At 42.1% G+C, this 15,314-nt stretch overlaps 1 protein-coding gene across 3 annotated transcripts in view; it reads right to left on the reverse strand.

Annotated features, from left to right (window-relative positions):
- nfic (nuclear factor I/C) overlaps positions 1-9,685 on the reverse strand; it is a 436,656-nt gene extending 426,971 nt beyond the window's left edge. The window contains exon 1 of one of the 3 annotated variants that reach the window (XM_055658628.1): positions 8,332-9,685. In XM_055658628.1, coding sequence (XP_055514603.1) covers positions 8,332-8,427 — 96 coding nt within the window. In that variant the 5' untranslated portion in view covers positions 8,428-9,685. The remainder of the gene's footprint in view (positions 1-8,331) is intronic. The other 2 variants (XM_055658629.1, XM_055658624.1) reach the window with 2 other exon arrangements.
- Between the last annotated feature and the right edge of the window lie 5,629 nt (positions 9,686-15,314).

Raw genomic sequence — 15,314 nt, forward strand, 5'->3', positions numbered from 1 at the left:
CTATGAGATCCTGATTTTAACTTAACCCAACTTATGGGATCAACATGGTGTTGTCATGAACTTTTTGACTTTACTCTTCATTAAAATCCCAACTATAAAATCAACCACAGGATTTAACGAATGCCTAATCTAAATCCCTAACCATGCGGCCTCTTCCCACAACCTATAGCTGGGGCAGTTTAAAATGAAACTAATCTGTCTGCCTTTGAACAGCTTAAAGATTTTTTTTGGACATGGTTAAATCTTGATTAAAAATTAGTTAAGAAAGGGTTAAGTAATCTAAGATTGCCCCAAGTCTAGAAATGCCTCTGCATTAGTCATTCAGCAACACTCTTCGGGGAAATATAAAAGTTGATAATACTGGTTAAAATGGATTTTGTACAAGACTGTGCAATGTACTTTGGCTTGCACTATTATGGTCTGGTTACCGAGTATATCTGATCATTTATTGTACCATTGTTTGTTGTATATTTATCTATTTGTCGTGTTGTGTTAATGGGCCTGTAAAGCTGCAGCAAGGTAGAATTTCATTATTGCGGTCCTGGTGCAGTTGACAATTAAACACTCTAGACTAACATGCAACTCTGCATCTTTCCACTGAGGAACAGTGCACAGCGGCGCAGCAGTTGAGTTGCTGCCTTACAGCACCAGAGACTCGGGTTCGATCCTGACTACGGATGCTCTCTGTGGCGTTTGCACTTCCTCCTTGTGACCGCGTGGGTTTTCTCCGGGTGCTCTGGTTTCCTTCCACTTTCCACAGACGTGCAGGTTTGTGGGTTAATTAGCCTCTATAAATTGTCCCTAGCTTGTAGGATAGAACTAGCGTACTGTCGGACTCAATGGGTTGAACGGCCTGTTTCCACGCTGTATCTCTAAACTAAACTAAACTAAACTTGCACACCCATGAATGTCTGCTTGATGTGTAATGGGCCTGTCGCACAGACGATTTTTCAGCGGACTGATGGCGACTGTCAAGTTGCCGGCAGTCGCCTGAAAAACCGGGAACTGGAACGGCGACTGTCAGAATGGAACACACACACACACACACACACACACACACACACACACACACACACACACACACACACACACACACACACACACACACACACACACACACACACACACACACACACACACACACACACACACACATCACAAAAGCAGGGGCAAGGGCAAGCGGGGGGAGCGCTGTCTGAAATTTAAGAGGGGGGAGAGGGGGGAGAGGGAGGAGAGGGGAGAAGGAGTGGAGACAACTTTTAAGAAGCCAGCGATACACAGCTGTGAAGCTCGGCGGACATTTAACATTACCGGTCGGTTTTCCTTGGTTCTGAAAACTCCTGCTTATGTTTTTTTTTTCCCCCAATGAGCCAATGAAAATGCCCAGTCAGCAAAGGCGAATAACTAAAACTACCTCGACTACCTACAACTACATGGTGACCCCACTACAACTGCACTATGACTACAGGATTATCGATTTTCTCCATGGCGACCAATTTTTGGTCGCAGAAAATTTTTCAACATGTTGAAAAATTAGTGGCGACCGTACTGAGGCCGCGACTAGTTCCCAGAATGCGGGAACACCTCGCGACCATGAAGGAGACTCACCAGAGACCATCAGCGAACATGTGGCGACCATGTGGCGAGCGCAGCACCTCCTGCACTCAACTTCTTCAGACTCTGAAGAAGAGACTCGACCCGAAACGTCACCCATTCCTTCTCTCCAGAGATGCTGCCTGTCCCACTGAGTTACACCAGCTTTTTGTGCCTATTGTCTGCTTGATATTCTATAAAGGCCCCAAAACACCTGCATGATCACACAGCAGGGAAACAGGCCCCTTAGCTCAACTTGTCCATGCCGTCCAAGATCTACACCCACCCCACATCCCTCTAAGCCTTTTCTGTACATGGAAAGGTGCGGGTTCCTGTGCTGATGGGAACTTGCACAATGTACATGTATTTGGAACATTTGTTTTATTTTATGAAATTGGGGGCTTTGGATGAACGCCCCCCAAAACATAAAACTGATTTGCCCCAGTTTAGTAATTACAAATCCAATAATAATACAGTGAAAATAATCTTATATTTCTTGGCTTTGTTGCTTTAGCCTCCAAAGGCTAATCTAGTGCCTAGAGCACCGGAGAAGCCGTCTTCCTGTGGCATAATGTTGAGACTATATTATCTCTACTTAATGTGGCCCAGATGTAACACACAATGAGCACCTCAGCAGAACATCCTCAACTGCACCTCAGCACTCATCTAATTTTTCCTGATTCAGATTATCCTGTGAGTTTTTTGTGACACTGTTCATTTGGTCACCACAGTATGGAAGTTAGGGGCCAAGGCTGGAAACTAAATTAATTTTCCAAGTTAATTTGATTTAGCTCAGTTCATTCAAAGCAGATTGCCAAGCAGAAACGTCAGTCTCATGTAATGGATCCGTAACAGAGCTGGGAACAACTTCCCCATTTCACAATGGGAAACCTTTACTGAATTGGTGGTGAAGAATTGCTAACACAACACGAACATTGTTTTGCTATTTTCTTGCAGAATTACATATTAATGTAGTTTAGGGATTCAACATGGAAGCTGGCCCTTCGGCCCATCGAGTCCATGCTGACCATCGATCACTCGTTCACACTAGTTTATTTTAGTTTAGCGATACAGAACAGAAACAGGCTCTTCGGCCCACTGAGGCCGCGCCGACCAACAATCCTCGCACATTAACACTATCCTACACACACTAGGGACAATTTACACATACACCAAGCCAATTAATCTACATACCTTTATGTCTTCAGAGTGTGGGAGGAAACCGAAGATCTCGGAGAAAACCCACACGGTCGCGGGGAGAACGTACAAACTCCATACAGTCAGCACCCGTAGTCGGGAGCGAACCCGGATCTCCGGCGCTGCAAGCGCCATAAGGCAGCAACTCACCGCTGCGCCACTGTGCCACCGTGCCGCTATCTATGTTATCTCACTTTTGCATCCACTCCCTATATATTAAGGGCACTTTACAGAGGCCAGTTAACCAACAAATTTGCATGTCTTTGGGATGTGAGAGGAAACTGGAGCACCCGGAGGAAACCCAGGTGGTCTCAGGAAGAACGTGCAAACTCAACACGGACAGCAGGTGAGGTCAGGATGAAACCCAGGTCTATGGCAGCAGCTCTGTCTCAGTTGGTGGCTGTCAAAGCTTGGACACTTGAATGGGCATGGTTGAAAGGCAGAGGTCATTAGCAAGCTGAAGGTCAGATGCCGACTGCATATTCCAGGTACCAACCATCAAGTATATAAAAAAACGGCCAGCACATCTTCTTTATCCCTTTTATCTTAAAGCCATTCTTTCTAGTGTTTGATTTTACCATCCTAGGAAAAAGGTCCTGGGTGTTTACACTATCTATGTCTCACAATACCCGCAAAGCTGAGAAAAGTGAAGGAACATGCTATAGATGAATAAGAGACAAAAAGGATCTTTAGCCTTTCTCATTTACTCCGCCCATCTGACAATTAAACCCACCTCATATGCATCCACCTATCACTTGTGTAGGAAGAAACTGTAGATGCTGGTTTAAACCAACAATAGACACAAATTGCTGGAGTAATTCAGCGGGACAGGCAGCATCTCTGGATAGAAGGAATGGGTGACATTTTGGGTCGAGGCACTTCTTGACCCGAAACATCACCCATTCCTTTCATCCAGAGATGCTGCCTGTCCCGCTGAGTTACTCCAGAATTTTGTGTCGATCTTCAGTGTAAAAAAGCATCTGCAGTTCCTTCCTACACAAAGTGAAGGAACAGCCTGTTTCAATTCCGTCTCCACAAACATTTTTCATCATAGTTTGTTTGTATCCTGAGTAGCAATAATCTGCTGAATACCAAGGATTTTTTTTACCAGTTGCAATTTATATTAGATATTGAACTACCACTGAAAAGTAAATTCATCCTTTCCAGGTAAGTCATATGAAGTGGTGAAATTATTCATGAACTATAAACCTCAGCCACAGAATTAACTTTTACATTGTGAAATAACAATCATGTTTTATATTTTAATAATACAAACGCAGATAGTACTGTTTTTGACAGGGATGTTGTACACATCTCGCTTCCGCCTCCTGTATCATATCTGATGGGCTGAATGGCTTCCTTTTGTATCTTGTGGGACTAGGCTGCTGAATATGGGGCATCGTGGTATCCCCAAGACGTGCGGGTTTGTAGGTATCCCTCTTAACCTTTCCTATCTTTTGTTTATGAAGGAACTGCAGTTGATGGTTTTTTGTCTTAGTTTAGTTTATTTTAGTTTAGTTTCTTATGGGACTACGTTAGTCAAGGGTCAAGAGTGCTTTATTGTCACATGTCCCAGATAGGACAATGAAATTCTTACTTGCAGCAGCACAACAAAATATGTAAGCATAGTACACTGTAAACAATATAATATACGGGAGAGAAAAGAAAGTTCAGATGGGGCTAGCTCAGATAACAGTTCAGATAAAAGGTTAGATGGGGCATCTTGGTATCCGTGTGTAGGTTTATAAGTATTCCTCTAAACCTTTCCTATCTTTAGTTTAGTTTAGATTAGACATACAGGGTGGAAACAGTCTATAAAAACTTTATACGTTTATATTTGATGAAAATGGATCATAAGTTAACAAATGAATGCTCGATGTTTTTGGCCTCTGATCATAACAGTTGTGCATTGATATTACTAACTATTATAAGAGGGCTGGGTTTAAATAAAAATAAATTTGTGATCCAAAGTTAACTTTTTCAATCTTTCTAAGAATGTGCCATTAAGCCCATGGAATAAACATATTGGGCAAGGTTCAAGCTTTGGCCACAGTTGGCTATCTTACTACAACTTGGCCCCAGTATTTTAATGTGAAATTATGCTTCGTGCTTCTGTTCAAATTCCATTGCATAATCCCAAGCACAAAATCTTCCTTCTGTCAGTTCAATTACCCAGCATTTTAGGAGCTAGTTTTGGACAATAGTAAAAAATATTTCATAAAATTCTCGACCTGTTCAGCCAAGGCACTTGAAAATTGATTTAAATGCTGAAAATAGGTGGATTTAATGTGAACGAAGATAGACACAAAATGCTGGAGTTACTCAGCGGGACGGGCAGCATCTCTGGAGAGAAGGAATGGGTGACATTTCGGGTCGAGACCCTTCTTCAGACATTGATTAGAATGATACAGGTTGGATAGACTTGAATTGCTATCTCTGGAATGTGGGAGGTTGAGGGGAAACCATAAAATTATGAGAGGCATAGAAAGGGTAGATAGTCGGAACCTGTTTCGCTGGGTGGAAATGTCCAACACGAGAGGACATAGCTATAAGAAGTGGCATGGAGATGAGCAAGGCAAGTTTTTTTTTTTTACACAGCGAGTAGTGGGGGCCTGGAACACATTGTCAGTGGTGGTGGTGGTGGCTGTAGATACAATAGTGGTATTTAAGAGGCTTATGCACAGGCACATGGATAGGCAGGGAATGGAGGATGTGGATCATGTACAGGCAGATGAGATCAGTTTAACGTGGCATAATCTTCGACACAAACAGAGTGCGTTGTCGGGCCTGTTCCTGTGCTGTACTGTTCTACATTATATGTTCAATAAACCTTTCACTGGTGAATACAATATTATAAATACACGACATTTAAAATAATCAATTTATTGATTCCACCATAAACTTTCTATGGAACTGATGTGCGGCAATGCTGAGAACTATATACTGCATTCTCTATCTTCCCCTTTGCTCAACCTGTTGTGCTTGAGCTGGTCTTGATTGTATTGATGTATAATATTATATGATCTGATTAAATAGCATGCAAGACAATGCTGTACCCTGTACCTTGATACACATGACAATAATAAACCTAAAACTAAACTTTAATGCCGTTGTACATCACAACAAGCTTAACTTTAAGAGCCTCTGTGAAGATCTGTAAATGCCGGGAAATAACGTAAACTCGCCTTAGTGATGAGTTTAATTTGTAGGGGTCCCTGTTTTGTGGGTTGTGTCAGACTCAACAGCAATGTTTTTGAAATTTCTACAGATTTCCTCAGAAATTCAATTTGCACTTCCCAGAACTTCCAATGGTAATTTCTGCCGATTTTACAAGTTTCATCAACTGGTAGATATTTATTTTGACTGCAAAAAGAAACCATCTAATGAACTGACTCTGCAATTGACTTCTTGAAATTATTGATGTCTATTCTGCATTGCGCAAATTAAGTTTTGTACTTCCAAATGTCATCAATTGCAGATTGTTTTCACAGATGAAATTATACAAATGCAAAGCAAATACAGGTTGATGATACAGACCACATTTCAATTGCTTGTTCATCTCTGTAATATACTTGCACAAACTGGCTGATTGTAAGCGGAAACAATATAGTCCGACACATTTGCTGATGACGCATTTCACATTTGTTTAATGTGAAATATGCTTGTGATCGGATCAAACTTGCTTATTTTCTAATCTGAAAACTATTTTGTGTGATACCATTTTAATGAGTTCATTTGCTGTAGGGCTAAACAAAGTAATCTCACAGATGATATGTTGAACAGAGGAAGAATTACTGACTCTGCATCCCATGAATGTTTATTTTCGATTCCTGGCTACATAACTGATTAGCATGCAGTAATAAGAACTGCAGGAAAATAACACAACTGTGTAAACAACGCTTTAATCTATTAAAATATACACATCCATCAGGCCACCATTAGTAATAGGTTATGCTTCAAAAATCAGAGGGTCTCTCAGACAACTTAAACATGTTGTTTGATCAAACAAGAACTGTATTCAACCATGAGATGGACAACATTGCACTGAACTTGCAGATAATGATGAATCAATACAAACATTTTTTTTTTTAAATCACTGCATTTTGTGATATTTGCTAATCATAACTGGCCAGATTAAGACACTTGGATATGAAGCAAGCTAAACAACGCAAATCATTTGGAGCAAAGAATGATCAAGTCTGAAACAGACAATAAATGAGAAATGGAACCGGTGACTGAGTAACCGCCGCATTGTGTTGTCAGTGATTTTTGATAGTTTAATATCAGGACAGGATTTCTAACCTAACTAAAGTTATTCAACTGTCTTGTCAGCCGGTCACGGTTCTTGTAGATGTAAATAGTTTTTCCGCTATTATACAACATAAGCTTTTTCAAATAACATTCAAGAAAAATAATCCACTTTATCAACAGAACATATTCCACCAAATAGCATACTTAAAAAAGCGTCATATCCCAACATCAGCTTGCACAGACACACTTCACAACTGATATTCAAAGACTGCCAATAAACAAATCCCAATCTTAAGATCTATACACCTCTTACAACTCCAAAGCAGCGGAGAATGACAGACAAAAGACAATTACACATCCCATTTACACTGTCTAAAATCTACCTCAACCGGAGAAGAAAAAAAATCGGAATAGTTCAAAGATGCACACCAAGAAAATCACAGCTCACTATTGAACAGTCAGACGGTAAAAACTGCACAGATTCTATCAATAAAGCCACCAGTGTGACTGATTGTTGTGTGAATACTCACTGTATGAAAACTCTGCAGGGCTAAGAATGAACAAATCTAATAGTTGGGCATTAGAGTTTGCTGCAAAAAATTAAGAAGTATGCAAAGAAAATCTTAAAACACCAATGGTTAAAACTAAGTATACAATGAAGCACTATACTGGTTGGAAAGTACAAATAAAGGGCAGAGCATTTGGAGCCTGGTGAATGAGGGACACTTCTGAAACATCTTCATGCATGGACAATCTAATGACTTATTTTATACAATAGGCATTCTCCTTAATGAAGCACAATTACTCCATCAACAGTGGTAGCCAGACTGAATAGGCAAACTCATTACACCACTGAGTTAGCGACATTCTTTTGCTGCATTTGATAGAGCAATACAGAAGTGGAAACAAGTTTGTTCCGAGACCAAAATCACCAATTGGGTTATATCTTTGTATATTCTCTTCTGATACAATAACAGCTTTTTTCTCAGCTACTGCTGAACATTTGAGACAAAGATTAAAATATAAATCATCTTGTTTTAGAAGCACAGTGAGTGACGACAACATGGGGTGAAACACAAGGTTTATTTTAAAGTCTCTTTGATGGAAAGTTCATGCCTACATCGCTACCCTTTGACACGTAATACTTCATAAAACCCCAAATTTATCCCTACGCTATCCCCTTACAAAAAGACACCAGACATCGCTGAATTGCGAATGCCTCTCACATTATCTATTGAGTCGGCGTGAGAAACAAAACACTGGAGAAAAAGAGACTGGCTGCCAACTCACCATCCACCACGTCTTGGCTGACATGTCATAGCACAGCTGCCATTTGATGGAGCTGTCATTTGCCTTCCCGGCCATTCTGTTGCCAGCAACCTGCATGTGATATAGCTTGCTGAAGATAAGAAGCCTAATCGAGAGGACGTATGCTGCGGCATGTTAAGGCAGATGTAAAACAATCCTTGTCAGGCTGCATGACGGGTAGAGACATTTTGCCCCTAATAGCCCAACCTTGCAGCTGTATTAAGCATATTAGGTTTACTTAGGCTGCAGTTGTGAGAGAGTGGGAGCTTCCAATATGTTCTGGTGGGTGGCTACAGAGGTTAAGAGGCAGTCCACTTTTATTTGCATTTTCTCAGTTCCACGCATTCCACTCGGGAATGGTTACCCCAATTGCACTCAGCATTTATCATCAAACGATATTTTACGACTGATCTAGATTTTCAGTGGTTTGTGACTGGGACAGCCCTGTTTCTGCACAGTGCTTATGGGCCAGAACACACAGGTTGTACAGACTGCTGGGAGAGAGCCGAACTTGCCACAGGCTATGACTTCTCACCCCATAACAGCAGATGGAACTGGTTAAGGCTTCATTCCACATTTTGTTTTCACTATCTTACTGGAAAGAAAAAGGAGAAAAAGGAACTCATTATCGGCGCAGAGATTTTTTACCCTGTGCGTGTTTTACCGTGCAGAAGTTGAACAGACCCTCACACATCCGGCAGTGGCCCACGTTACAAGTGCAACTGAACCTTGAGGCTTACTTTCAAAATCTCATGTGCTTTGGGGTGTTTTTTTTAATTGCCTTTGATAGGACAGTATTCTTTGGTAATGCCTGTCAATGCCAGCAGTGATGCACACTCTTCAGAAATGCAAGCAACGTCCAAAATTCCCACATTTTGCATCTGTGGATCAGTGCGAATAGAAAAGTTGGCATGGATTTAATTACTAAAGCCATCTGCACCCCCTCCCCTGGTGGAATTTAGTCTTGTTTTTACTAGAATAACTCCTTGTAAATTTGGAACGAGCATTTCACGAGGCAGACTAGATTACACTGAACGTCGAGATTATGATGAATCCATAGAAACAACGTTTTTATATTTACTACACCTTGTGATATTTGCTGAGCGTAACAGCACAGATTAAGATGAGTTTAGACTGCCATAAAGCCAGCAAAATAATGCAAATCTTGGGAGCAAAGATTGTTCAACTCTGAAACAGACAGCAAATGAGACCAGCGAAACCTTGTAATTTTGGAACGAACGTTGATGCATGATTTATTAATGATGATCATTGTCTTCCAGGATTCTGCACCATCTTGAGTGATTTATGTTTTAATATCATTGCTATCTTTAAAAAAAAAAGTTATTAACAATATAAAAAAAATAATTGGCGGCTAAATATATGTCTGTGGCCGCCGTAGACGCTGCAAATCCCAGCACAACCAACCCAACAACTGTCCTTACTGGAGATGTTGATCACTCGCGCAAAATGTATTTCTCAGCCGACTTTCCAAACAAAAATGAAGAAGAAATTCTTCTTCAAATTCATGGTAGCATTGTGGAGCAGTATTTCGCAGAGGTGACCTGTATGTTCGTAAGTGAAGCTTCCTGGTGCATGTAATCTGTTCCATTCCCTGCTGAGTTTTTCTGTTTATACAGGTGTGTGATTTATTTTTTAAAAATGCAGATTATTTTTGTAACGTCAGAAATAATTCTTATAACGAGAGGCCTCTTTCCTGAAGTGACAACTATTGGATATTTTTGGATTTTACAGTGTTGGTATTTACACGTACAGTTATTTGTCTCTGGGTGATTTCACACGCTGGTGCAATAGAGGTGTGGATTGGGCTACGTTGAGATCACTCTTGTGGTTCATTTTCAATTAACTTTTCCTTGGTTCAAACATGCTATTTAAGATGAGTGGGAAAGAACTGCAGATGCTGGGTTAAATCGAAGGTAGACACAAAATGCAGGATTAACTCAGCGGGACAGGCAGCATCTCTGGAGAGAAGGAATGGGTCTCGACCCGAAACGTCACCCATTCCTTCTCTCCAAAGATGCTGCCTGTCCTGCTGAGTTAATCCAGCATTTTGTATCTACATGCTATTTGAGATGATGCCTTGTAGTTTCCAGATTTTGCCTCCTCATTAGTCAAGAGTGGAAAGGTACTGAACTTGGAACAGTAAAGAACAGGAACAGTCCCTTCGGCCCTCAATGTCCATGCTGAACATAATTCCCGCTGCCTGCACGTGATCCATATCACTCCATCCCCTGCGTATCCATGTCCCTATCTAATAATCTGTTAAACACCACAACCATATCTGCCTTCACCACTACCTTGGTGTGTTTCCAACACCCACTTCTCCCTGTGTAACAAAAACCTGTCCTGCACATCTCCTTTAAACTTTGCCCCTCTCACCTTAAAGCTCTGCCCTCTAGTATTTAATTTTTCCACCCTGGGGAAAAAAGGTTCTGATTGTCTACCCTATCTATACCTCTCATAATTGTATTTACTTCTTTCAGCTCTGTCCACAACTTTAATTTTCATGCCAGAGAAAACAATCCAAGTTTGGCTGATGGACTGAATCAAATCCTTGAGAATGTAAACACACATTTCAATTAATGTTAAGTCGTAAAATGTTACATTAGTAACACAAGGTTGTAACTGGTAGGAAACCCTTGATATTCAGCTGTTTTTTGCTACTCGGGATACAAAGAAACTATGGGTTCTGCTCCCCCTCTGTGATTCCTCCTGCTCTCCAACCACATTTTAACTTAGACACTCTCTGCTTTTAATCTGTCCTTTTCACGCCTTACATGCTCCTTGTATCTCTAAACTAAACTAAACACTGCCCCATGGCCTCTCTTTTCGACGTAAAGTAAAACCAAGGTTCTACATTGAGATGCAATAGCTGCACTAAAAATTAGATCGCTACATCTCCCTCAAACTGAGGCACGAGACAAGAACAGGCCTGGCCCGAAACATCACCTGAGCATTTCTGCCCGACCCGTTGAGTTGCTCCAGCACTTCATGTCATGTTTGTAAACATGCATTGGGCTTGTGGATAGATTGGCTTCTGTAGGTTGTCCCTAGTGTGTAGGATGATGTTGATATGCGGGGTGATTGCTGTTCCGCACGGCATCCAAGGGCCAAAGGGCCTGTTTCCCCACTGTATCTCTAATACACAGTACACAATACAATTTATTTGTCACTTGAACCTCATAGAGGCTCAAATGAAATGTTGTTTCTGCAGTCATACACACATGAAAAAAAGACCCAAGACACAACACAATTTACACAGACATCCATCACAGCGCATCTCCTCCTCGCTGTGATGGAAGGCAAAAAAACCTCTCGCAATCACCCCGCACACCAACACCATCCTACATAATAGACCGTCTACCTAATCTATGCCTCATAATTTTATATCCTTCTATGAGATCTCCCCTCAGCCTCCACCGCTGAACAGAAAGGGGAGAAATTGAGGAAAAAATGTCCACAAAACACTGAAAGATTAAAGATTTCATAATCAAATTGTAAGACAAATTCCATGTTGTCAATTAGCAAATGGTAATAAGGTAGTAGCAGGTATTTAGTTAGTAGCTATGGACATATAATTTTACTTTACTGTACATGGCATTCACAGACCAAATCTACAGTATACAAATAACTTGATAATATTTTCCTTATGTATAAAACATACAGATTCACAAATAGTTCTCACTTGCTAAAACAAAAGCTATTATCCTCACTTTCTCACTGATCCTTACTTAAACGCAGCCAACGAACAAATGGTAACTAACAAAACACCTCTTATAAATGTGTTCAAAAAATGTTAAGAGCTTTGATGGTATGCCACTTAGATTTTTTTCATTTTCTGCCACCAATTTTAAGGGACGGCACTTTGTTGCAGCTGGTGCCTGCCTCTACATTAGTCCCACTTGCCTGCGTTAGAGCTGCTGCCTCACAGTGCCAGGATCGATCCGAACCTCAGGTGCTGTCTGTGTGGAGTTTGCACATTTTCCCTGTGAGTGCTGCGTTTCCTCTGGGTGGTATGATTTCCTCCTAGGTTAAGTGGCCTCTGTAAATTGCCCCAAGTATTCAGAGTCTCTCTGAGGATCCTTCAGTGACTCTCTGGGGCTGTAGAAAGCATCTTGTCCAGCAACATCACAAACTGGTTTGGGAACAGCTCTTCCCAGGACAGGAAGGCTCTGCAGAGAGTAGTGCGTTCGGCTGAACGCACTATAGGAACTGCACTCGCCCCCCCTGCAGGACCTATACACCAGAAGGTGCAGATCCAGAGCCAGCAACATTTTGGGGGACCCCTACCACCCCAGCAACGGACTGTTCCAGCTGCTACCGTCAGGCAAACGCTTCCGCTGTCATGCTGTGAAAACAGAGAGGATGAGACGGAGTTTCTTCCCACAGGCCATCAAGTCTGTAAACTCTTATCTCACCAGGGACTAATTTACTGTACTAATTTACTGTTGTGTTGTGTCTCTTGTGAAAAAATATTTTTCTAACATGTAAATACTGATTCTGTTCTATTCTGTTCTGTAGTTTTTTGCACAATCTGCAGGGATTGGCACTTTCATTTCACTGCACGTCTTGTATGTGTATGTGACAAATAAAGTTGATGACTTGACTTGTATGTAGGGAGTGAATGAGAAATCGGCTAGCATAGAACTGGTGTGAATGTGTGATTGATGGTCAGAGTGGATTCAGTTTAGGCTTATTATTGTCACCTGTACTGAGGCACAGTGAAAAGCTTTGCTTTGCGTGCTATCCAAACATATTAGGTACAACTCAAGTACAATAGGTAGAGTGAGGGGGAAGATACAAAGTGCAGAATATAGTTTTCTGCTTTGTAGCGCATCAGCTCCGGAGATAAAGTCCAATATCTGTAATGGGGTAGAGGTGAATCGGATGGGACCCCAGCTTAAGGAAGGACCACCCAGAAGTGAGCCTAAATGCCTGTTTTCATGCTGTATCTTTCAATCAGCCACAAAGTTAATTGTGAAAAAAGCCACAATGTGCTGGAGTAACTCAGCGGGTCAAGCAGCATCTCTGGAGAACATGCATAGGTGATGTTTCAGGTAAGGACCCTTCTTCAGACTCGGTGAGTGGAGGACAATGCTTTGTGGTAAAGCCAAGACAATTGATGTCGTGCTGAAAAGAAAAAGGTCCAGAGAGGGCAGAAGGCTGGTGGGAGGAGGGTCCATAATGAGTATGAAAATTGGAGATGGGGTCATCACTGGGATATGGTGGGTGGGGGCGACAACCTCCTGCCAGAGAAAAGGACCCAAAGGCGGAGGTGATAGAAGAAAGAGCTCAACATTTTGATGGGGTTTGGAACTCATTGAGGTGTGGGCAGAAGAGGTCAAAGGTAAGTCCTCTGCTGACCAAGGAGGTGGTCAGTGAGAATGGTGAAAATCCGACAGGGCTAAGGGCTGGGGTCAGAATCAGGCTTTGAGGGTGGCAGAGGATCCTGCTCTGAAGAAGGGTCGCAACCTGAAATGTCACCTCTCCAAGTTCTCCAGTGATGCTACCGGACCCGCTGAGTTACTCCAGCACTTTGTGTCGGTTTTGTGTGAACCAACATCTGCAGTTCCTTGTGGCTCCGCAAAGTTAATTGTCGTGCTTTACCAGCGGTCTGAGAGGTTTCTGGACAGGAGTTTGCCTGTTGAATGGTTGAGAAGGAGATGACTGGGGTGTGATCCCTGGTGTGTGGTGCCTGAATGATCTAGCTAACACATGGGAAAGATGCACATGGGAGATGTGGAGAACTCTTGCCCCTCCTGCAGAACAGGAAGCCTCACGTGACTGTCACATCTCACATCACACGAGGATGAGCAGCTAATGTGCTGTTGTATTCATCACTATGGGAGGCGAAAATACAGGAGAATGTTTCACGTTAGTCATCAAAATCAAGTACTTCTGGGGTGGCAATGGCTCTTGGTGTGGGATTGAGATTCACTGCTGCCCCAGAAGCTTCAGCAACCCCGCTTCAATCCCGACCTCGAATCGCTTGGGTTTCCTTCGTGTTTCAAGAGTCACGTCAAGAGGCAAGAGTATTTAATGTATTCTGACAACAGAACAATGAAATTCTTAGCTTGCAGCTGCATAACAGATCTGTAAACACAGTATACGTCCATGACATATAGACATTCGGCCCACCAAGTCCAGAGATAACTCGTACACTAACATGACCGCACACACGAGGGACAATTTACAATTTTGCAGAAGCCAATTAACCAGCAAACCTGCATGGGTTTGGAGTGTTGGAGGAAACCAGAGCACTCGGAGAAAACCCACGAGGTCACGGGGGGGAACGTACAAACTCCGTACAGGATCGAACTCGGGTCTCTTGCGCTGTAAGGCAGCGCCACTGTGCCGCCCACAATAAGCAAAATGTCAATAAATTAATAGCCTCAACACTAGTACAAAAAACCCAAAGCCCTCAGTGCAGAGATAGTCTATGGAAGCTCTTGTTGAGTTTAGTGTTGTGAAGCGTTCAAGAGCCTGATGGATGTGGGCAAGAAGCTACTCTTGAACCTAGCAGTCACGGTTTTCAGACTCCTGTACCTTCTTCCTCCCACATCCCAAGACATGGGCGCTGATGGTATTGGCCTTTGTAAATTATCGCAAAGTGCAAGCATGTGGGTCCTCAAAGTCTTTTGAGGAGATGATAGGAAAGTGCTGTGTATAAAGTGGGATTAATGCAGCATTGGTGTAAATGGGTGATTGGTGTGTGAGTTTATCATTCCAGACCTACTCTCTACACATGCAGCCAAGATAATGCAGTTCAACTTACGGTCAGAAAATAACTTCTTCTGCATCAGATACCAATTCTTCCACCACCTGCACCAAGTTCCCTTAGGCCAGCATCCATTCATTCCTGCATGTGGGTCGATTTTGTTCGAGGATTCATATTTCCTGTCAACTGATGGAAAAATATAACATGAAAATAAACCGCAGTAAATACA

This window comes from Leucoraja erinacea, chromosome 29 (assembly GCF_028641065.1).
Source record: "Leucoraja erinacea ecotype New England chromosome 29, Leri_hhj_1, whole genome shotgun sequence".
Classification (NCBI taxonomy): domain Eukaryota; kingdom Metazoa; phylum Chordata; class Chondrichthyes; order Rajiformes; family Rajidae; genus Leucoraja; species Leucoraja erinaceus.